This window comes from Cnephaeus nilssonii (genome assembly GCF_951640355.1).
Source record: "Cnephaeus nilssonii genome assembly, chromosome: 13".
Classification (NCBI taxonomy): Eukaryota; Metazoa; Chordata; class Mammalia; order Chiroptera; family Vespertilionidae; genus Cnephaeus; species Cnephaeus nilssonii.
The window spans coordinates 39,404,611-39,428,242 of NC_137084.1; the positions used below are offsets into that span (position 1 = coordinate 39,404,611).

General features: G+C 42.7%; 1 protein-coding gene and 1 pseudogene across 2 annotated transcripts in view; one reads left to right on the forward strand and one right to left on the reverse strand.

Moving 5' to 3' along the window:
- The window catches only part of LOC307110095 (proteasome subunit alpha type-1-like), a 152,488-nt pseudogene extending 133,397 nt beyond the window's left edge, over positions 1–19,091 (reverse strand). The window contains exons 1-4 of the transcript in view: positions 19,073–19,091; positions 18,928–18,998; positions 13,672–14,083; positions 12,741–13,069 (exon numbers count right to left, since the gene is read on the reverse strand). The product of the transcript in view is annotated as a proteasome subunit alpha type-1-like (transcript). The remainder of the gene's footprint in view (positions 1–12,740; positions 13,070–13,671; positions 14,084–18,927; positions 18,999–19,072) is intronic.
- Positions 19,092–21,773: 2,682 nt separating this feature from the next.
- On the forward strand, positions 21,774–23,384 carry MRPL17 (mitochondrial ribosomal protein L17). The gene is made up of 3 exons (XM_079786892.1): positions 21,774–21,989; positions 22,300–22,368; positions 22,729–23,384. Exons 1-3 carry the CDS (start codon positions 21,816–21,818, stop codon positions 23,002–23,004), a joined length of 519 nt encoding a protein of 172 aa, XP_079643018.1. The 5' UTR covers positions 21,774–21,815; the 3' UTR covers positions 23,005–23,384.
- The last annotated feature ends 248 nt before the right edge of the window (positions 23,385–23,632 follow it).

The window sequence follows — 23,632 nt, forward strand, 5'->3', positions numbered from 1 at the left end:
CAATGGCCTCTACTTAACTAAATGCAATTTTTTCTTCTCAATCATCTTGCTTGCCCTACTAGCATCATGTTATCACTCTCTACTCCCTGAAAACTTTCTTCACTTGTGTTGTAGTGTACCCCCATCTTACAAAAGACGCCTCAAGAAGTTGAATTATGGAGTCATTTATTAAAAGCCGGCGACATACGAGGGAGCAAAAGCGCTCAAGACCTCGCAGGCCCGAACAGCGTGCCACATCTGACTTATATTGGCAGAATATCACAAAGGTATCGATTACATCTTTGGGTCTGGAATGAGGAACCTGTTTCATGCAAAGCTTTTACAGAAGCGAAATTGAGCAAATTAGTTACCTAAAGTATCTAAGAATCACTGAATCAACAGAAACGCATCATCTGGGACCATCTGGGACCACCTGGGCAATTTAGAATAATTGTGCTGTCCAGATTCTGGGATCACTGGGTCAACAGGAATGCACTATCTAGCTACTGAGGCAATTTAGGGTCTGTTCTGATTCCAGGACCACTGAGTCAACCGAAACTCGTTATCTATAGCAACTGAGACAATTTAGGATAATTGAACTGTCCTGGCTCCCAGAGGAATGTGCTTCAATGACCAGTGAGATCACAATCAATGGGATATTCAAACCATCATCAATGGAGTATTGGGATAGCATACATAAGTTCAGAAAATCAAAATAACTTTCTATTGTTTTAGCAAACAAATAAATACAGAACCCAAACAGCAGTTTCTACCTGAGATTATTGCTACCATACTTCACTTGGATCTGACAGTAGTAAATTCTTGCTTTCCTTCCTATATCACTCTACTTTACTGGTCCTTCCTCTTCCATTAGAACTCCCGCTCAATGCTAGCATACTTCAAGGGTTCAAGTAGTAACAGGCAACCTGGACCCATTTTGTATCCAGTTTCACTACCAGTATCATTTTACCACTCTTGCCTCCCTGACACACTTTTTTCACTTGGAATTGAGAATATTGCACGCTTGCTTTTCCTCCTACACCCATAGATTCTTCCTCTTCTATTAGAACTCTCAATGTAGCTACATCCTCCAAAGGCCCAATCTTTGGACTTCCTTCTATATCTACACTCTCTCTCTTAATGTGTCTTCAGTCCCCATGGCATTAAATACCACCTACATGTTGACCCCTAATACATATGTCTCACCCACACCTCTGTCCAACTATCAAACACATGCCTACTTAACACCTCCACTTGGATGTCTTAAATCTTCAAGCTTGACATGGTCAAAACTGGATTCTAAACATATCTTTACCCAAAGCCTGCTCTACTTACAGCCTTCCTCATGTAAGGTAAAAGTAAATCCACTATTTCAATTCATTGTTTGGCTCTTATGGAGTTAGTAGAGGCTCAGCACGTGAAATCGCGTGAGACCCAGGCCCATCGTGCTGGGAACCCAAGTACGTGAGTAGCTTCCCGCCTCCCCGCCCCCCCCACCCCCCCACCCCCACCCCCCCACCCCTCCCACCCCCCCACCCCCACCCCCACCCCCACCCCCCCACCCCTCCCACCCCCCCACCCCCCCATCCCCCCACCCCCCGCCACCAGCGCCGAGGGCAGAGAGCCTGGTTGAGGGAGGGATCGAGAGGTGCTCCATGCATCTCCTGGTGACCTGTTGTTTGGTCATTCCGGCGTTTCAGCATTAAGGCTATGGGCCTTTTATAATGTAGATTCCTCTCTTCTTAAATCAGGGATGGGGAACGTTGGACTTGTCAGACCCATGAGCTGTATAAGGCCTGAGAAATCATTTGGTATGGCCCTGCCAAGGCATTTGGGGTGAGTTAATGAAATGTTTGACCAAATATAGTAGGCTAATTTTTAAGTTGATAGTTTTGTATGGCCCACCAATGATGTGATAAATATCCAAATGGCCATTGGCAGAAAAAGGTTCCCCACCTCTGTAAGAATGAATGCTTACCACCAAAATCTCCATTATTTTCCATAGCATCCTTACGCTTGGACTCCCCCACACTGTTTCAGATAAAGTCAGTTCCTTTGGGGTAGATCTTCAGGGCTGTCTATTATTATAAACTTCCTTTTTTCCTGGAAAATATCTCTGAGCCAGTGCTATAGCCAAGGGGGAGAGCAGTAGCCTCTAGCCTTCTTGGCTTGCCTTTCCGAGAGAGCCAAGGCAAGGACAATGAGGTCCTGGTATTTTCATCCTGCCATTGCTGTGGTAGGATTTCCACCCCAAGAAGTAGGAATGGGAGGAAGAATGAGCCCCAGCCTCTCTGCAACACTCTCCTGCAACTTAGCCTCTCCAACTCAGAGCTAGTAGGGATGAGTAATTCTGGCTGCCTGACCCTCCCAGAAAGATACCTTACTTCTTGTCTGGGAGCTGAGGGGAAAGGAAGCTAGAACATAATGTTGTAGTGTAAGCCGCATCTTACAAAGGACGCCTCAAAAAAGTCGAATTATGGAGTCATTTATTAATGGCCGGTGGCATACGAGGGACTAAAGCTCCAAATCTCGCAGCCCCGAACAGCTTGCCACTCTGGCTTATATTGGCAGAATATCACAAAGGTATCGATTACATCTTTGGGTCTGGAATGAGGAACCTGTTTCGCGAAAAGCATTTTACAGAAGTGAAACTGAGCAAGTTAGTTATCTACGAATCACTGAATCAACAGAAACACATTATCTGGGACGGACCACCTGGACAATTTAGAATAATTGTGCTGTCCAGATTCTGGGATTACTGAGTCAACAGGAATGCACTATCTGTAGCTACCAAGGCAATTTAAGATAATTGAACTGTCTTGAGTCCCAGGAATGTGCTTCCATGACCAGTGAGATCACAATCAATGGGATATTCAAACCATCATCAATGGAGTATTGGGATAGCATACATAAGTTCAGAAAATCAAAATAACTTTTAAATGAGTACAGAACCCAAAACAGCAAGGTTAAAATATTAAACAGCAATTTTTACCCAAGTATGGTTGCTACCATACTTCAATAAGACTGGATATGCACAGATCCGTTGTCTTGGGGACACATTCTTAGGATATGAGATTTAATGCACAGTCTAGGACCTCAGAGGATTGGAAACATTCACTAAGGAAACTCACTAAAAGTAGGGAGGCTCGTAGAAGCTTAGCGTGATCAAAATCCCACACTGAGCACAATATAAATACCTGAGTTTTTGGAATAAAAGAAAACATAAAAGGTGATGGTGCGATGGGCATGCTGGAATGGTTAAATGGTGTTAGGCCAGAAGACCCACACCCAAAGGAAACAACATTCACCAAGGCATTAGGAATGTTCAGTGGTGGCTCTCACTCATTAACACTTAAGGAGATGATGAAGCTCGAAAGTAATAGAAATCATATGCAAGCACTTAACCATTAGAAGCCAGGAGGATGTGATTACCCTAACAAGAGAAACAGATCGGCAACCAAGAATCCACTACCACAGAGAGTTGTAAGGATGGTTAATAGAACATGGCCTTGATAAAGATTGCTATCATCTAAATGGATTTGAACAATGGGATTGTAAGAATAAAGAAACAGTGTGTCCTGCCCTGGCCCATATGGCTCAGTTGGTTGAGCGTTGCCCTGTGCACCAAAAGGTCACTGGTTTGATTCTAGGTCAGGACATATACCCAGGTTTCAGCCCAGGTCCAAGTGGGTGCAGGAGGCAACCAATCAATGTTTCTCTCTCTCTCTCTCTCTCTCTCTCTCTCTCTCTCTCTCTCTCTCTCCACCCCCACTCTCTCCAAAACCAATAAAAAACATATTTTTCAAACACAAGGTGCAAAAAGGAAGTATAAGATTCCTACACCTGTTGGAAAAGAGAAGCATTTTTTTGAGAAGTGAGAGAAAGTAGGCCTTCCAGAAGTGACCAGCAGGCAGGAAAGTAAGCAATGGTCCACACCAAGTTGAGAGCAGTGAAAAGGAGCATGAGACAAGGCTGTCAGATGGGTCACTCAGTAGTAAGCAATAATTAGAAAAAAAAAGCTGGAGGGTGAAAAAAGATAGATAAAACTGATGAGCAAAATAAATTTGTTTCTGCATGGCCTTCAGGGTGAGGGTAAGAAGGGTGGGGTCAAATAAGAAAGCCTAGGCCCTGCAAATGGATGCCTTTCTTGCCTCAGCACATAGTTATTCTGGTCTCTAGAGTCACAATGAAACTGGAAAACTTAATGTAGGTTTTACAAATACAGAATGGTAGCCTCACAACCAAATAGTGGTCTTCATAATATCACAGACCCTGTCAACCATAAATTTTCCTTGCTCTTCCCCTGCCTCCAATTTGTTAACAGAAAAAAAACACATTGAAACCTGTAAAGAATTTTAGTGAGTTTATTTGAGCCAAACTGTCGACATATGCCGGGAAGCAGAACCTCAATGAATTGAGATAATGCTCCGAAGAATGGCGGGTTACATTTGTATTTATACATTGCAATCAAAGGAGGGACATAGGTGGGTGTTACATGAAATTCACTGGTGACGGATTAAGGAGGTGGGATAAAAGCAAAGCGGTGGGAAACCCCTGGGATTGGATAAAAGTAAAATGATGGACACACACTTAGGTGGGTGCAGGAACAATTAACATAATAATGAAGGAATTTGAGACATCTGTCCTGGCGCCCACCACATTTGGTTGTGCCCCAGGGGCTCCAGAAAAAAAGGAAGTTACAAGTTACCCAGACATCTCACAGATATGTTATCTTAGAGGCAAAAAGGCAAATGGGCTCAGGAAAGATCTAAGTTGATCTTTGTCAGGGAAAATATCAGCCTAGGAATGACTGCCCACTATAACCTGTTTGTAGTTAAATATTTAATTTTCAGACCATCTTTTGTGGTTATTTTAGGTCTCTGAGTTTTCAAGACTGCCACACAGGCCTCCCCTGAGCTTGTCAGGTTCGCATGTGGCTCCTTTCATCCACACATCCCCCTTTTGGTCATAAATCAATCCAAAGGATGCATTGATGACCAACCTTTTGGTTGGATAATGGAGTCCCATGGTGCTAGGAAGGCTCATTCCTAGGATGTCTCAGTGTCAGCGTCTTGCTGAACAGGTGGACCACTGGGGATGGGGCAAGACCATAACCTTAGATGGCATTTAAGGTTGAATTATATATATCTTTTAAAAAAGGCAGGTAAATGGGAGGCAGTCAAATCCTATATGTCCTTGTTAAAAAGTATTCTGGATCATTTCTAATTTTTGAGCCACCATGATCCGAGTCTTTTTGCTGTTTGTCTTACGTGTTGCTTTTCTGCATCTAATATAACATTTACATATTATGAACAAAAGTAACAATACTAAACTAATAACACTGATTTGGAACATAAAATGTCTAATACTAGACAAGAAAAAGTCTAAGGGGAACAAGCATCACAAGTCAACTGAAAAACCCTTTACATGTATTATCATAATTTTTTATTAAGCTAATTATATGTTTTCCTCCTTCATCCACTGTCATTTGTACCTTATGATATGTTTGGCCAAATGAATTAAGACTCTACTATTTCATTATCTAGAAGCTCTAATTTTTTTCTAGCCAGTTAGTTCCCATAAAAATGGCTTCATGGGGAGGAGTTCAATTTACCAATACATTGGTTTTTCAGTATCAATATTATCACAGATTTTATGAACATTAGGCAAAGTCATTCTGCCTATAATTTCAGTATTACACCATATTCTAGTATTATTTAATGTAAATTTGGTGATATTAGAGTAAAAATTGCTTTTAACCCTTCCCAGCAAAAACGCCCCTTTCCCATATACCACATATTGTTATTTGTTGGTGTAGATACAATAAGCCAGGACTGGGTGAATTCAGTATTCCATATGGATTGAGGGCATAACCATTCACTTTTCCAATTTTCACAGACAGTGAGATGGGTTCACCTTGTTTATTATTTTTAAATATGGCCTATCTACTTCCCATTGGAAGTATTCTAGTATTATTGAGGATGGTCCTTACGCCAGCCAGTTGAACTACTGGGAATTTTAAGCTTAGGATTTAACTGGCACCTGGGCTTTTAAAACACAACGTCGTAGATCACATTTCCCATTTAAAATTTTCCAAATTCCTGGGGAACCATATGAGTCCTGTAAGTGTCTGGCCTGGGCTTCTGCAGCCATTATAGTTGACCATTGTTTCACAGCCACTTCAGATTCCTCACATTAGCATAGACAACAGGCCCAGTTGAGTTAGGGCACAGGCACGTTCCCATTGTTGGGTTTGGGCATGAGTTTTTATAGTCTGTCAAGCCTGTTCTATCCATTAAACTAAGGCTTTATTGTCTTTCCATGCTGCTTCCCACTCTTTTTTCTTCTTCCTGAAACAGCATTCCCTCTAGATGACCTATTTGAGATAAAAATCTTTTTCTAATGAATGACATTCTTCATTAGTTGCAAGTTCAGCTTGTCCCAGGATACCAAGGCCAGCCCCTACTCCTCCAAGTATTCCTCTTTTGCTTCTTTTAGGGAGACCAATGTTGTTGGATCCACCAGAAATGTTGTTGCCATTGGGTAGCTATGGCTTGGGAGCAGTTAGGGTATACTGAGTGGAGCCAAAAATGTTGAGTTTCCCATGCCATAGTTAAATGGGTGAAGGGGACTCCCAAATGAGCTAGAGTTTAAGTATTCATAGGGCTCCTCAAACGTCCAGGACACAAGGACAGTGGGGTAATTATAAACATATCTACCAACCAAGTGATGTCAATAATTTCTGAAACGGGGACCCATTGATTTCTTTCTTGTTTCACAGATATCCAGCCATAAGAGCATGGCTGGTGAGTCCGAGGACATGATATGCTGTGACAGATAGGACAGGCTGCTGCAAGCCTTTGGCCATCATATCCAGGTGTTTTTCTTAGCTATTCATCACCCATCTCTATAGCCATACAATATTCATCCAGATTACATCTATATACAATTCTACCAGTGGAATTATCAAGGAGATATTCTTGGAGGTATTTGCCTAAGGTGGGTCCTTTATAATAGAGCCAGAAAACAACAACAACAACAACCAAAGCTTATATTGATAGTAGGAGAAGACCAATGTGTGGCTAACAAGGCATTAATTTCACTATCATACCTGATAACCAGAACATCATTGTAGTAGGTAGGAAAGATTAGCAGGTATCTAGGTTAAATTTTTCATATCTAATAAAGGAAGAGGTCTGGGGAGGTAGGTATTGTTTCCACTAGGGAATCATAAGGATAATAATAATATGAAAATCATTTTATGTACATTCAATCAATATCAATCAGATGATATAAAAACAAGCAATATCAGTTTGTGAGCATACAGGCCTTGTTGATGTCGTCTTGGGATAGCTGTCTGCCTCCGTGGTCAGCGACTTCTTGTCCTTGAAAGGTCTTTGATCTCCGCTGGTAAGGTCCCCTCCAACGGGGTTGGAGAGAGTCTTTTATTTGGTGTCTTTTCCTGGTTGTAAGCCATGATCTTTGAAATCTTCGTCTCCCGGGAGCGCACTGTGAAATGAATCTGTTACCAATTCGTTAGTTCCTATAATGCAGAATGTCTGCTCTTTACTTTTCCCTATATTTGGGAAACAAAATATTTAAAAGTCAACAATATTTTAAACAGAATCATAAGAATAATTATCCTCAATTCATTTAGTCCCATAGTTGTTTTTGTTTATCCTGATTATTTGCCAGTAGTTTTTGAATTCAGTTATTCCTTGAAGTTCTATAAATCTTCATCCAGTTCAAAATATGACCTGCTTAGAAGCCTGCAAGTTAGAATAAGTCCGAGTCCTTTTCATGGTTTTTTCTAGCATATAATATACCTACAATGCATCAGAATAAAGCTGTCCACAAATGACAAAATTTAAAAGTGGCATGGTTATAGATTTGATTTAAAAACTTTGCTTTTCCAGAAAATATAACATTCCAAGACAACAACTTCTTGTAAGTAATAATCTCTGTAAAATGACATAAAGAACAATATAAAATTTGTATACCTTTAGATTCAATTATAATTTCAACATATAAAGAATAATATGTAAGATTTTAAAATGAGGCACATGGCTTATTGCAAGCAGTGTATTGAGCATTGAAAATAATTCATAAACTCCCAATATGTGAAATGCAAATACCCAGAGTATCACTGGCAGACGGTCCCCACAGGGAATCATGATGCTTGGCTTGCCAGTGTCCCTGACTGGCTACCCCCCTAAAGTTTCCTGTTTGAACCTGGCTCTGAGAATCTTTGCAAGTTCCTTTCTGAAGCAGAGTGCCTTAACAAACACACGTAACCTGTCCTTGCTCTTGATTGGAGCTCAAGCACACGGTCTTTCCCGATTGGCTAATTCAAAGGGAGGGGTTGGCCCTTGCTCTTTCAAGGGAAGCAGCAAGCCATGCAGCCAACATGGCGGCTGCCAAGTCACAGTCCAAAATGGAGGCTGTCTAAACTATTCTTTGACAGAAAAGATGATTTGTTTATTCTCACAATAAATAAGGAAAGAGCAAACCGAAATCCCTAAAAGATAGACAGCCACAATTATATTTCAGACAAACAGACAAATCTCACTAGCTGTTTCTGGAGGCTGAACCCTGAGAGGGAGAGCAAGAAGAGCCCCAAGATTAAGAATTCTTGGCAGCTGTTGGGACGTTCTTGCAATCTCTCTCACGCTTTCAACCCCACCACACACAACTAGGCTTCCCCAGAGCGGGACTTGCCTCTTCTTTCAACAAATTAAACAACAACAAAGACACAAAAACATCAACCCTCTTATACAGGCGCGCAGAAAACACACTAAAAGTTTACACCAGAGAATGTCTAGCATTAAAAATTACCAAAGCAGTGTCTTTTGTCCCCGGTTCAGGAACTGCCCCTCTCTAGAATTTCAGTATATTCCCAAAGGACTATTCAAAAAAAAAAAATGGGTGGTAGCCATTTATTTATTAACTTCAGAATAGTTCTGAGACAGTCTCTAATTATTTTTTATTAATTTCCATCTTATTGGAAGAAAAAAAAATTTTCCTTAGAAGCTTCTAGTTTCCAAATCAAGATACGCTTCCCATATACTCATTCACTTTAATTTTAGAGCTGGCATTTTTTTTAAATTCCTGCATGCAAAATATTAACATAGGTACCCCAAACAAACTGCATTTTTCTTTTTTTTCCTGGCCATTCCTCAGTTAATATTTTCTAGTTAAATTTTCTCATTTCTGTAAAGTACTTGCAAGTAAAGGCTTCTTATCAGAAGTATTAAATGAGGGCTGGGGTCTTGGGAGCTTCTAGCCTTGGAGGCACAATTTCCCATGTTAATTTTTTTTTTTTTTTTTTTTTTTTTTTTTTTTTTTTTTTTTGGATATCTGTAGTCTGAGCAAACTTTAGATGTGTTATGTAGTAGGTCAAATGTGGCCTCAGTTTCTCTCCCGGCTGTCTAAAACCACAAAAAAGTTTTGGGGCCTGGACAGACCAGTCCTTTATGGTGGCCCCCTAGAAAAGCCATTTAGCTAATTACAGTTGCGTCGGACCTTCCAGATGGGGCTCCTGCATTTCTGACACTTCCACAAAATTCTTAGTCACCTAAGAACACCTCAGAATCGGGCTATTCTTTAAAAATAAAAAAATGTTGCCCCTTTATCTTCGGAGCTGAATGAGTTCAGCTCATTTATACGGCGAAGGTTATTTTTGCTCAGACTCTCAGCAATTCCAATTAAAAAGCCAAAATCAAAACCAGCCACCCATTTTTTCCTCCAGTCCCGCCTTAGCCTGGGTTCTGCCAACCCTTAACCTAGGGTTCTGTCAACCCTGGTTCCACCTCGAGGATTTTAAAACACAGCTCAAATAAAGTCAGACCCTCTACCAAAGCAAGGGAAGGTCCTGGATCCAAGAGACAACTCACCCACGTTCACCCAATGGGCGGAGAACCGGTGGACTCAACAGGCCCTTTGCTGGATCCTAGCTCCAAGTCCAAGTCCAAGGGATGATCCCGGGTGAGTTTTCTTTGGAATCCTGCCACGACTACACCAAGTAATGTTAATGGAAAAAAAAACACATTGAAACCTGTAAAGAATTTTAGTGAGTTTATTTGAGCCAAACTGTTGACATATGCCAGGAAGCAGAACCTCAATGAATTGAGATAATGCTCCGAAGAATGGTGGGTTACATTTGTATTTATACATTGCAATCAAAGGATGGACATAGGTGGGTTACATGAAATTCATTGGTGACGGATTAAGGAGGTGGGATAAAAGCAAAGCGGTGGGAAACCCCTGGGATTGGATAAAAGTAAAATGATGGACACACACTTAGGTGGGTGCAGGAACAATCCTATCTAATAATAGACAAATATGCAAATTGACCACACCTCCGACACACCCACAAGCCACGCCCACAAGCCATGCCCACCATCCAATCAGAGAGAGTATGCAAATTAACCCAAACCAAGATGGCTACAGCCACAGAGAGCAAGGTTTCCTAGGTAACAGAGGAAGCCAAGCTTTCTGCCAGCCGTTGCAGGCCTAAGCCTCCACTCAAGCTACAAAGTTTCAATTATAGAAGGTAAATGATGGAGCTTGAGAGAGTAGGCCAGGGTTGCCGCCGGCAACAGGGGAAGCAAAGCTTTCCACACACCCTGGCCTGGCCCACCCGCTTAAGGCAACAAAGTTTCAATTATAACCCCAACACAAATGGCTGTGGGCTTCTGAGGGAGCCCCAGGCTTGGCTCTGCTCCAGGCTACAAAGTTTCAATTGTAGAAGGAAAATAAATTCCAGATACCAGGGCCTCCCCTTTCGTTGCCAGGGAGCGTGGCCTGCCTGCAAACCATTACAGGCCCCTCGCTCAGGCCGCCCCACACCCCAAGGTAACCCTACCCTGATCAGGGACACCCTTCAGGGCAAACCAGCTGGCCCCCACCCCTGTACCAGGTCTCTATCCTATCTAATAAAAGAGTACTATGCAGATTGATCATCACTGCAACACACAATATAGCTGCCCCCATGTGGTCAAAGATCCTGCCCCCATGTGGACACAAGATGGCCACCACAAGATGGCCAGCAGGAGAGGGCAGTTGGGAGGCACCCGGCCTGCAAGGGAGGGCAGTTGGAGGTGATCAACCCTGCAGGAGAGGGCAGTTAGGGGTAACCAGGCCGGCAGAGGAGGGAAGTTGGGGGCAAACAGGCTGGCAGCAGAGTGGTTAGGGGGTGATCAGGCTGGCAGGCAGAAGCGGTTAGGGGCAATCAGGAAGGCAGGCAGGCAAGCAGTTGGGAGCCAGCAGTCCTGGATTGTGAGAGGGATGTCCGACTGCCCGTTTAGGCCCGATCCCTGGGATCGGGCCTAAACGGGCAGTCGGACATCCCTTGAGGGGTCCCAGATTGGAGAGGGTACAGGCTGGGCTGAGGGACAACCCCCCTCCGTGCACGAATTTCATGCACCGGGCCTCTAGTTAACATAATAATGAAGAAATTTGAGACATCTGTCCTGGCGCCCACCACATTTGGTTGTGCCCCAGGGGCTCCAGAAAAAAAGGAAGTTACAAGTTACCCAGACATCTCACAGATATGTTATCTTAGAGGCAAAAAGGCAAATGGGCTCAGGAAAGATCTAAGTTGATCTTTGTCAGGGAAAATATCAGCCTAGGAATGACTGCCCACTATAACCTGTTTGTAGTTAAATATTTAATTTTCAGACCATCTTTTGTGGTTATTTTAGGTCTCTGAGTTTTCAAGACTGCCACACAGGCCTCCCCTGAGCTTATCAGGTTAGCATGTGGCTCCTTTCGTCCACATATTCGAACTATAGCTATCCATTTTATGGCCTTCCATCTTATTTCTGAGGCCCTACTTCAATCATGTGAATTTCCTCTTGAGCTACATGGAACTTGTAGGCCCTTCTCTAACCACCAGATGGCAGTAAAGAACCTTATAAGGACAATTCTGATAGATGTTTTCAACTTCACTGTTGACACTTGAGGCCAGATAATCCTTTTTTTGTGGGAGACTGTCCTATGCATAATAGGAAAAAGCCATCCATATTGTTTTCCAGCAGATGAAACAAATTATTTTACCATTGTCTTTAAAACCACAAAGATTCTAATGTTCATATAAAAACATTAGTACATATATTTTCTAGATAATGATTATATAGACCTTCTCAGAAAAAATGCACCCCATTATATGGTTTCAGTGAAAGTGCTTAGAACTCACATCTGGACTGATTCCTAAAACATACCATTTCACCACTGCATCTTTTGGTTCAAAGTATAGATTATTGTCATTATACATATTCCTGTGTTCTTACACATTTGATAATACACATATAGAATGGAGGATTATCAATGTCCATTGGTTTATCAGCCTTTTCTGTAGGTTCATCAGCAGGTTGAGCAGGCTGTGCCTGTAGGGAGCGGTTATAGAGTTAAGCCTAGGACTGACTGACGGACTGGCAAAGCCGCAAACAAGTCCCAGCTTAGAGAGCACAGCCCTCTTAGAATAATTAAGCTTGACCTTATGACACTCCCTAGATCCTTCCTGGGTAGCTAATGGGCTGTAGGGAGGTGCAGCAAGTGCTGCCAAAACAAGTGAAACTCACAAGAACATTGTAACTATGGTGACCACTACCTTGTTTACCTCTGACTATAAAATAAAGGCTCAGCTTGCCCTTTGGATCTGTTCTGTGGTCTCAGCCAGGCACAGAAGATCCAACTAGACCCAGCTTATTCTCTTTGTCTGTCTTTTCTTCATCGAACCCTTGGCTGTGCTGGCGCGGCACATGTGCCTTTCTCTGTGGCCTTTCTTCAAGGCCTTCCAGGAATGGAGACACATCATCATCATCATTATAAATCATAAACTCCAAGTCTTTACCAACAATTCCAATGGAAACATTCTTCATAGTTAGGTCCTGTTCTGTAGGAAGTGTCTCTCTTAAAGCATGCAGATTATGCTTAACCAGTTCATTCAAATTGCATTCCATAAACTCAGACATATGTCTGTCCAAGTGAATATGAGCTAATTGAGAATGAGCTCCAATGGACACAGTTCTACAGTCAAAAATAGTTAGCAGAGAGACAGGTTTGCAAAATATGAGGGCGCATATCATTGCTACCGAATTTTTGGACTGGAACCTGGATTCTTTGTCCGCAGGAGTCGAAGAATGAATCCACGGACAGAAAGTGGTATAGCAAAGATGGAGATTTATTGAAGAACAAGTACAGACTCCCACATAGGGTGGGGGAAGAGTCCCTGAACTGACGCCCACATGGGGCGGGGGAAGAGAACCTGAACTGACTCCCACATGTGGAGGGGGAACTGGGTTCCCTATCCCTATGGCTTATAAAGGCTGCAGATCCTGGTGCCTTGATCTCCCCTCTGATTGGTCACTATTCCCATAGACTGGTTACTATAGTAACTCCTGGGCTCAAAGGTCCCATGTGAGGTTCTCCCCCCTCCTTCCTCATCATTTCCCTATTCCCTTTGGACTTTCTTCCTCTCCTTCTGAATGAAGGGCTTCCTTCTTTTTATTTGTAAATATGACCTTTCTTGGCTACTTCCAGTTCCCTTGTCTTACAGAAATATACCTGTTGCTGCCTCCTTGTCTTATGGAAATGTACCTTCTCCCAGTCTGCAGCCCCATCATGCTTCTCCATGGACCCCGATTCTTAAAAAATCCCTAAGCTTGCCTATGACCCCCTAAAATTCCTGCTTCATCATCATAACCAGGAAAAAGTAGCCCAACACCATATGGTCTTTGGCCATATCTTTGCATTGGTATCTGGGTCTTGCTTCCAATTATAGATACAATAGGAGACACAGGAAGAGGTCTGTCGAATACAAATCTGGAATCTAAACACTCCTGGCGCATAAAATTACATAACAGTCTAGCACCAGCAATAAGTTCCACAATTGAGATACCAATATATCAACATGGAGAATTTTTTTTTTTCTGGTGAGCTGCAAGTTTTGAGAGCACTTTCGTCAATGCAACCAACACTGCATAGGTTTTTTTTTTTTTTTTTATTTCAGATCAACTGTGGCTATACCCTGTTTGACAGCTTCCATTGTGTATTCAATTTGATGAATCCTTCCCTGAGGGCTCCAAACACTGACATTGTCACACTAGTTGCAAAACAGGGTTCCAATATGGGCATTGTTGTTGCCACCTGCATACCTGCCCATCAGTGAGTGCTGCCTAAACTACCTCTAGGCCAAGCATGCCAAACTCAAAGATTAACACAGGCCAAATAAATGAGGCATGCGGCCCACGGGCAGTGAGTTTGACATGCTTGCTGTAGGCCATCTACAGGAAAGTCTGTGCAATCAGGTTTTGATGGAATTTTTTAAATCTTTGTTGTTGTTGTTTTATTTTTTTATTGAACTTATTGGGGTACAGGTTTCAAGTGCACAACTCAGTAAAACATCACCTGCACACTGCATGGTGCACCCATTGCTTTTAGTAACATTTACTCATTGAAAAAACTTTTAATGTGGAAAAACATACAAAAGGAAATTAAAAACACGCAAAATCCCACCCCTCAGATAAACTTCTGTGAACAATTTAATGACAATATTTCCAGGCAGATGGACACATACTTAAATATGTGTAATAGTCCACACTCAAAAACAGAAAAGGAAACAGGGATGGGAAAAAAGAGAGAGGAAGAGAAAAAAGGTAAATTAATATATACGTCTTTGGTCCTCTCTTTCCTTTTCTGAAAAGTTCACCCAAGAAGAAATCTGAATGACCTTGCAGAAGGGCACAGTAAAAATCAGATGATATAGAGAAAAGTTTTACTCTCCTTATTTTAGTCTAGAATGTAATATTCTCACCCCCCCCCCCCCACCACCAACTCCCATTCATGGTCACCAGGAGAAAAAAAATTAAAGTCTCAATCCAGTTTAAACTTAATTCAATCTGACATTTTAAACATACTTTTAGCAAGTGTGCAGTTTCTATTGGAAAAAAATAATGCTTAATCACTCAGAAGCCCTTTCCTTGAGAAAGGCTTTTCCTGTTGTGGTGGCTGCCACCTGCTGGTCTCTTTGGCATTCTCCTTCATACACCTAATTGCTAAACATTCTGCAGGATATCACTGCTGAATTGACTAGTTAGCTTGGGGACCAGATTTTTGGCAGGGACAATGTCCCTGAGTTGCTATTACCAAGGATTCTGCTGCCTGCACAACCCTAAGTTTACTCCACATCATCCTCCATTCTGAAAATTGGCCCAGCAGTCCACACTACTTGATGGTTGAATCAATTCATTCTGCTATGGTAGGCCTATGGCAGCCCAATGGGTTTCTTTTGTTGTTGTTGTTAATCCTCACCCCAGGTTATTTTTCCCATTGATTTCTTCAGAGAGAATGGAAGGGAGTGCGGAAGGGGAAGTAAGGAAAGAGAAAGAGAGACAACAATGTGAGAGAGACATATCAATTGGTTGCCTTCTGCACTCACCCCTAACCAAGATCTGGGATCAAATATGCAACCCAAGTACACACCTTTCACTGAAAATCGAACCCATGACCCTTCAGTGCACAAGCTGATTCTCTAACCACTTAGCAACACAGGACAGGGCCCAATGTGTTTCAATTGAGCACCCATAGTACAACAACACCCAGGGCATCTTTGAAAAGTTAAACCCCAGAGCCTCCCTCTACTTGACCTTGAGGTACTACATTTCTGTGATTGAGTCCTCAGCTTGAAACATAGCCAAATCCATTCTGGATAACAAAAACTAATTATTACCTCAACCTTATTTTTAAAATATGTTTTTATTGACTTCACAGAGAGGAAGGGAGAGGGGGAGATAGAAACATAATTAACACAAGAGAATCACTGATAGGCTGCCTCCTGCACACCCCCCACTGGGGATTGAGCCCCATAACCTGGGCTTGTGCCCTGACTGGGAATCTAACCGTGACCTCCTGGTTCTTGGGTCAATGCTCAACCACTGAGTCACATCAGCCGGGCCAGCCTTATTTCTTTAGACATTTCCTTTATTTTTTTTAAATTGTTGAAAGTATTACATAGGTCCTCCTTTTTTCCTCTTCCAGCCTGCTCCCCTGCCCCAGGCCATCACCACCCCATTGTCTGTATCCACAGGTTATGCATATATGCACTCAAGTTCATTGGTTGATCTCTTCCCATCCACTCTCACCTGTCTTACCTCTGAGGTTCAACAGTATACATTTCCTTTATAAAGAATTTTAGTCTTCTGTTGACAAATAAATGTGTCTCATGGACTAAGGAAAAGCCCTAACCATGTCATCTTCATCCACATCCTCAGACTACAAAGTGCTCTTTCCACTTACCTCCACTCCTTTAGCCTGAAAGTTAGCAGGTTTGAATATTAGAGAGAGAGAAACTGGAAGAAAACTTCCTGGTCACAGTATATCATACTGGTCTGGAATCCTCACAGAAACATCCTTATTTATTTCTAAAATCCCTTCATCATAATAAGAATCAGACATTTTGGAAGCTTGACCATTCATTTAATACACATCCAAACAGCACCTACTATGTGCAATATACCCTGACAGGTACAATGTGAATCCCACTGTTAGAGTCCTTTTGCTGCTGAGATAATTTTTCACAGACTTGGTGGTTGAAAACAACAGACTGTGACCTTACATTTCTGGAAGTGTAAAGTCCAATACTGGTCTTACAGGGCGAAACACAAATTATTCTCAGGGCTATATTCCTTCTGGAGGCTCTAGGACAGTGGTTCTCAATCTTCCTAATGCCGCGACCCTTTAATATAGTTCCTCATGTTGTGGTGACTCACAACCATAAAATTATTTTCGTTGCTACTTCATAACTGTAATTTTGCTACTGTTATGAATCGTATGTAAATATCTGTGTTTTCCGATGGTCTTAGGCGACCCCTGTAAAAGGGTCCTTTGATCCCTAAAGGGGTCGCGACCCACAGGTTGAGAACCGCTGCTCTAGGAGAAAGGAAATGTGTTTCTTTGCCTTTTCCTCCCAAAGGGGAGAATAAACAATTGTTGTAAGTAAAAGTGAAATCATCAAGGGACACACAAACAAAAAATAAATCAACTTTATCTTAGTTACTAACCTATAGTGAAATGTTTAAAAAAACACAACAGAACACAGCACTAAGTTAGAGGTGAAGGAGAGGGAGAAGAGATGGGATACTTGAGTCAGTCCTTCTTTGACCTTGAAAGACCTTATAATCTCAGTAGCAGGCAGCTCACCTCACTAATAATACTAGGAAATGAAAATGGCGGGGGTCGGGGGGAGAGAGAACACCACATGAAGAATGCAAGCCAAGATGGAAATAGCTAGTCATCATTTCTAGAGGGAAACATCACCATAATGGGTTATGCTGACATCTATCCAAACTCCATGTCCCTCTACAGCCCTGGACAACCTCAACTTTATTTGCATATAGATCAGTAACTTCTTTTACTAAATTTAACTGCTTACAAGGTTTCTTGTTTCCATTTGGGATATGTTTGATTTATTGTTATCTTCAATGTCCTAGTGATGATTCTAATTGTGGAAAATTAATTTTAAATGAATGTAATATGATCACAATTCCATCTGATACCAGAGACAGCTCTCTCTCTCTGTCTAGAATCTAGACCTTCCCAGAACATCCTATCCATAAAGGTGTCAAGACCTTGACCAGAGAGTAAAAAAAATATATATATATATATATATATATATATATATATATATATATATATATATATCAAGAATGAGCCAAACCCTCTACTTCTAGACCAGGGGTCACGACCCTTTCACAGGGGTCACCTAAGACATCCTGCATATCAGATATTTACATTACTATTCATAACAGTAGCAAAATTACAGTTATGAAGTAGCAACGAAATAATTTTATGGTTGGGGGTCACCACAACATGAGGAACTGTATTAAAGGGTCGCGGCATTAGGAAGGTTGAGAACCACTGTTCTAGGCCCTCATGATTCTAAGGATAGAACCAAAAGTTGGCTTTGGGTCCAACTGACAAGTGCTTCCCTGACTAAACACTTGCTGAGCTGCCTGTACTGGCTCCCAGGACATGGCTTCAGGGAGGCTTCAGCAGAATAGGATGCAGTCATTCAGGGTAAAGGAAGAAGTTTCTCTCTCTACTTACAGCACCTCTGACAGCAAACACATGTGTTTTCTACGCCAAGCAATTCTCAATTCTCTGCGACACCAGCTGAATGTCCTACAATTCAATTCTAACACTAACTACCTGGAGTTAGCCCTACTCTACAGGTCAGGGGCTTAATCCTCTGCTGCAAAATCCAATTGCTCATCCCAAGTTGTCACCTGCACTTCTAACCAACCAGTTATATATTTGAGCTTCTCATGATCCTCTCCTCAAGTTTGATAATTTGCTAAAGTAGCAGGGAAGTGCTTTACTTACTCTTACTAGTTTATACAAAGGATACAACTCAAGAACAGCCGAATGGAAGAGCTGTATAGGGCAAGGTATGTAGGAAGGCCTTCAGAGCTTTCATGCCCACTCTGAGCATTGAACTTTCCAGCACCCCAATGTGTTCATCAACCCAGAAACTCTCCAAAACCTGCCATTTAGGGTCTTTGTGGAAGCATCATTGGTCTTTGGTGATTATGTCCATCTCCAATCTCTCCAATGAAAGTAGGTGTAAGGGAGTGCTGACAGCTCCAACCCTCTAATCACATGGCTAGCTCCTCTGGTAGCCAGCCCTCATCCTCCAAGAGTCACCTCATTAGCATAACCTCAGGTATAGTTGAAATGGACTTTTTATGAGTAATAAAAATGCTCCTTTATCCCTATTACTGAGGAAATTCCAAGGGATTTGGGAGTTCTATGCCAGGAAGCAGGATATAAGACAAATAAATATTGTTTATTTTATCACAACATCATACAGGGTTCTCTGCAGTACTGTGGACAGGGCAGCTCCTTCCTCCCAGCAGAAGCTAAGAAATTCTATGTACAGCATTTTCCTACCGGCTGGGGTCTTTCTTCTTCAGATGCCTCCCAGACATTGCTTGGGACCACTTTCTTCACCTCGGCCAGAACTACAGTCACAGCCAACACCTCCTCAGAGGCTCAACCTAAACTCTCATCAGGGTTACTCCAGGTGTTGACTCACCCAGAATAGTCAGATCCATCGGAATGCCTTTCCTGGGGGCTCCGCTGGACACTCAGAGCCACTGGGTACCAAGAGTCAGGAGGTAGATGAAGTCCGCCCAGATGCAAGCACAAGGAGGTGAATCATCTGTAAAGAATTTGAAAGTATCAATAAAACTAACTAAAAGTCGATCTGATTCTTATCTCCTTGCACAACAATGCTAACAGTGTTAGAGATACAATAACCTTCACACAAAAATCTTCTGTTGGTCTAAGTTCTAAACAATTACTATGGTTAGTGTTGAGTAACATACATATGTGGCTTCAAATGATCACTTTTTAAAACTAATCCACTAAAAATACTTCATTCTACATGGAAATTAATTTGCAGGATTATCAGTATTGAGCCACAGCCATAACTTTCACAGTAAATTCATAAAAATTTATGATCTTTCAAACTCACTTCAGGTGCATTTTCTGGCTCCAACCCCTATGAAAGAATATAGCCCTGCTATTGTAGTAGTAAATTTAAAATAAACAATCTTAGCTATATGAGACTTTTCTTTTTTTTTTCCACTAAGGTGAAGTTTCAGATGAGGTCAATCAGATTAAAAAATATTGGCAATTAGCCAAAATAAGCCTTGAACAACATAAAGTAAAACAAAAAAGGTTTAAAATTGTTTCTTGAACACACACACACAAGAAAAAATGTGGAGAAATATATTAACTATGCTAAATGTACAGAAATTGACATAGAAAAAAGAATCAAATTTTGAAGACTATCAGAAGAAACAAGAGATGATGGTCTTATATTACCAAAGATGAATAAATAAAAAAGAATAATCTATAATCCTGTACATTTTTACCAAGAGGACATTCCTTATGAAGCAAGAGATCAAATAATATCAGTGGCAGTGTTCATTTTCTCCAACTTTTGCAAAAGAGCTTCAGAAATGTTTACCAACAGATATTTATGGTGAGTTTTCAATTGTGGAGATCATTGAAAGCTGTAAGTTTTAATCCAAAAGAAACAAGGCAGGACATTGTAGTTTCTAGAATTTATTGTGAAGTGTGATAGTATAAATTTCTACCAAAATATCCATGTTTCCTAATTATTTGTTATCTGTTGCTTCAAACAAAATAAACTTTTTAAAATTAACAAGAAGTGTTCTCTAATCTCCTATTAGTGAAGTCAGTGACAAATTCTAAGTATGCTGTCTAGTGAACATAAATATATGGGGACAAGTGTATCACTTTCCTAATGCTTCCGTAACAAAGTGCCACAATTGGGCACCTTAAAACAAATGAAATGAGTTGGCTCCAATGTGTCAGCTGGGTCATACATTCTTTGAAGGATATAGAGAAAAATCTGTTCCATGCCCTTGTCTTAAGTTTGTGTTTGCCAGAAATCCTTCAGGATCCTTGGCTGGCAACTGCCTAATGCAGATCTCTGCCTTCTTGGTCACATGGGTTCTCCCAGTGTGTCTGTCTTCATGAGGTTCTCTTTACTCAGTATGTCCCTCTCTTGTCTCTTCACCCCTGTTCCTTTTATAAGGACACCAGTCATTTGGATTAGATGCCCACCCTACTCCAATATGACCTCATCTTAACTAATTGCATTTGCAATGACCCTCCTTCCAAATGAAGCCATATTCTGAGTACTGGAGAGGCGGTGGAGGAGGTTAGGGGACGTAAGAACTTAACATATCCTTTGCCCTATGTGGGGGGAACCACAATTCAACTCATAACAAAGAACAATATTTTCATACTCGTTGTAAACTTGTAGTCATTAAGGCTCCAAAGCAGAAATTATAATGTTATTGTATGTTACTTTAACACATAAAGGTGTATGTTTTCTCACTTAAAAAAAAATGCGCTGATGTAATTTAAAAGTATAAATCCATTATTTTTCCTTTGAGTGCTTTTGGATGATTATATGTATCTACCTAAACAAAACAAAGTTTTCACTGCGTTTCTTAACTGAACATCATTGCTACTCCTTTCATTTCACCATGACTGCTGAAAATAATTGTGTCCAAAATGACGCCCTCCTGCCCTGGACAGTTTGGCTCAGTGGATAGAGCATCAGCCCACGGTCTGAAGGGTCCTGGGTTCCATCCCGGTCAAGAGCATGTTCCTTGCTTGCGGGTCCCCCACACCACCCTCCCACTCCCACCCCTTCCCCCAGGTTGGAGTGTGAACAGGAGGTAACCAATGGATGTGTCTCTCTCACATAGATGTTTCTCTGTCTCTCCCTCTCCCTCCACTCTCTCAAAATCAATGGAAAAATATCCTAGGGTGAGGATTAACAAAACAAACAAAAAATGATGCCCTCCCTGGGTCAGACACGCCTGCTTGCACAGTCCAGGGCGGGGCTGAGCCGCCAGCACTGGGTGCCTCAGATACTCACTTTCCCAGCAGGCTCCGCGGTGGAGCTTCCGTCGCTCTAAGAGCCTCAAAAAGCCTCCGGCCGCGCAAAAGAACCCCACAGCCAGCTCCTCCCTCACTAGGGGGCGCCTGGTTCACCCACCGACAGGGAGCGCACGCGGTGCCTGACGCCCGCCCAGCTCGCCAGCCCGGGACGAGGTCAACACCCCTTCTCGCCCTCCCCCAGGTTGCCAACCCGGCAGGCTCTGGTGCGCCTGCGCAGACACGTCCACCACGCACTTAGCTACAGCGCATGCGTCTTCTCAAACCCGCCCCTCCACGCAGTTTCCCTTGTGTTTCCAGTTCCGGCTCCAGGGGGTTGGGGAGTTGCGGGTAACATGCGGCTGTCGGTCGCCGCCGCCATCTCCCATGGCCGAGTTTATCGCCGCATGGGCCTTGGTCCCGAGTCCCGCATCCACCTGTTGCGGAATTTGCTTACGGGGCTAGTGCGACACGAACGCATCGAGGCGTCCTGGGCGCGCGTGGACGAGATGAGGGGTTACGCTGAGAAGGTCAGAGGCGGGACGCTCTGGTCCACAGCGCGGGTCCGGCCTGAGGGGGCGGGGTCGTGCTGGACTTGGGAAGGAGTGGGACCTCCCTGGTAAGCCCTGCCCCCGAAGTCTGCATCCTTCAGTAACGTTAGCGGAGCCCACTCCTCTGGCCCCTCAAATGGAAGACGGTTAGGGCTGTGGGGTTAGGAGTGCCCTGATTTAGACAGAAGCTTGGCTAGCGGAATGAATGGGCTGCAGTCCAACATTAGAGAAGTAAGAGTGTCGCCTCGTTTCTTGCTCGGGTGGGATCAGTGATATTCTGCCCTCACAGCTCATCGATTATGGAAAGCTGGGAGACACCAACGAAAGAGCCATGCGCATGGCTGACTTCTGGCTCACCGTGAGTGCCTCCATTCTTTCACCCAAATCGCATTTCTTTTGTTTCCTGAGTTGGGAGGGGGTTGTTAGAGAAAGGGGGGGCTGGGCAGAATTAAGCAAAAACACTCCCTTGGGGACAAATGCTGTCAACTAAATTGGAAACTCATGACTTTAGATACAATTCGGTGAGAATCTTAATCTGCTCATCTGCCTGTAACTAACCCTTCTGCGTAACTTTGACTCAACCACATTGGGGTGAGCGTTTAGTGGGTTGGAGTCTGGGTGTGTGCGTTTGGAGATCCTACCTTTGGGAGTGCTGAAAGCTAAATGTCTCTGCAATGGTGCCTGACTGCTCTCTTATGGGTAACTCTTCCCCCTCTAGGAGAAGGACTTGATCCCAAAGCTGTTTCAAGTGCTGGCCCCTCGGTACCAAGGTCAGAACGGGGGCTACACGAGAATGCTGCAGATCCCAAATCGGAATAAGCAGGATCGGGCTAAGATGGCAGTGATCGAGTATAAAGGGAACTGCCTCCCACCCCTGCCCTTGCCTCGCAGAGATAGCAACCTTACACTTCTAAACCAGCTACTTCGTGGGCTACGGCAGGACCGGGAAGCAAGCATCCACAGCTCCCACACACCTCAAACACCAGGGATTTAACTGGAGCCAAAGCGTGTGTAGCCTCATCAGTGCCCATGATCATAGGCCTTTGGATCTCTTCATCTCTAAGAACTGGAGCTAGAGTTGTGAAGTGGACAGTCTTAATGGAGCCCAGACCTGTTGGGTATCCATATAACCTTCTCTTTGCACAATAGGTAAAATTCTTTGTATGAATATATGTAAACTGATTTTTTTTTTTTCTCTCACCTTCGGATTTCTGAGAATGAGAACTATCCAAATGCTCTGTCTTCATGGGATAGTAAATTCACAACGTATGTTTCTGGCTCTTAAATCCAGGTTTTATTGGGTTACAACAGTTTTGTTTTTCTTAATGCTGGTTTATATGGGGCATCTATAATAATAAAAGAGTAATATGCTAATTAGACTGGACGTCCTTCCAGACGAAGCTGGGGCTATGAGGGAAGCCCAGGTCCCAGGTGCCAGAGGGAAACTGGTGCCAGCAGCCGGGGGAAGGAAGGCCTACTCTTGAATGAATTTTGTGCATTGGGCCTCTGGTGTACCTATAATTCCAAACTGGCCCCAAAAGGGATTGAGTTATGACATCTAGCATAAAGACTAAGCCCCTGGAACTTCTTAGAGAAAAATTACTTCCTAACAAGGGTTGGAG

What these genes read in the sequence shown, in the direction of transcription:
- MRPL17 (XM_079786892.1), top strand. Translation starts at nt 21,816, where the DNA reads ATGCGGCTGTCGGTCGCCGCCGCCATCTCCCATGGCCGAGTTTATCGC. An exon ending in TGAGGGGTTACGCTGAGAAG is followed by an intron (nt 21,990 to 22,299) that starts GTCAGAGGCGGG and finishes CTGCCCTCACAG; the next exon opens with CTCATCGATTATGGAAAGCT. An exon ending in TGGCTGACTTCTGGCTCACC is followed by an intron (nt 22,369 to 22,728) that starts GTGAGTGCCTCC and finishes TTCCCCCTCTAG; the next exon opens with GAGAAGGACTTGATCCCAAA.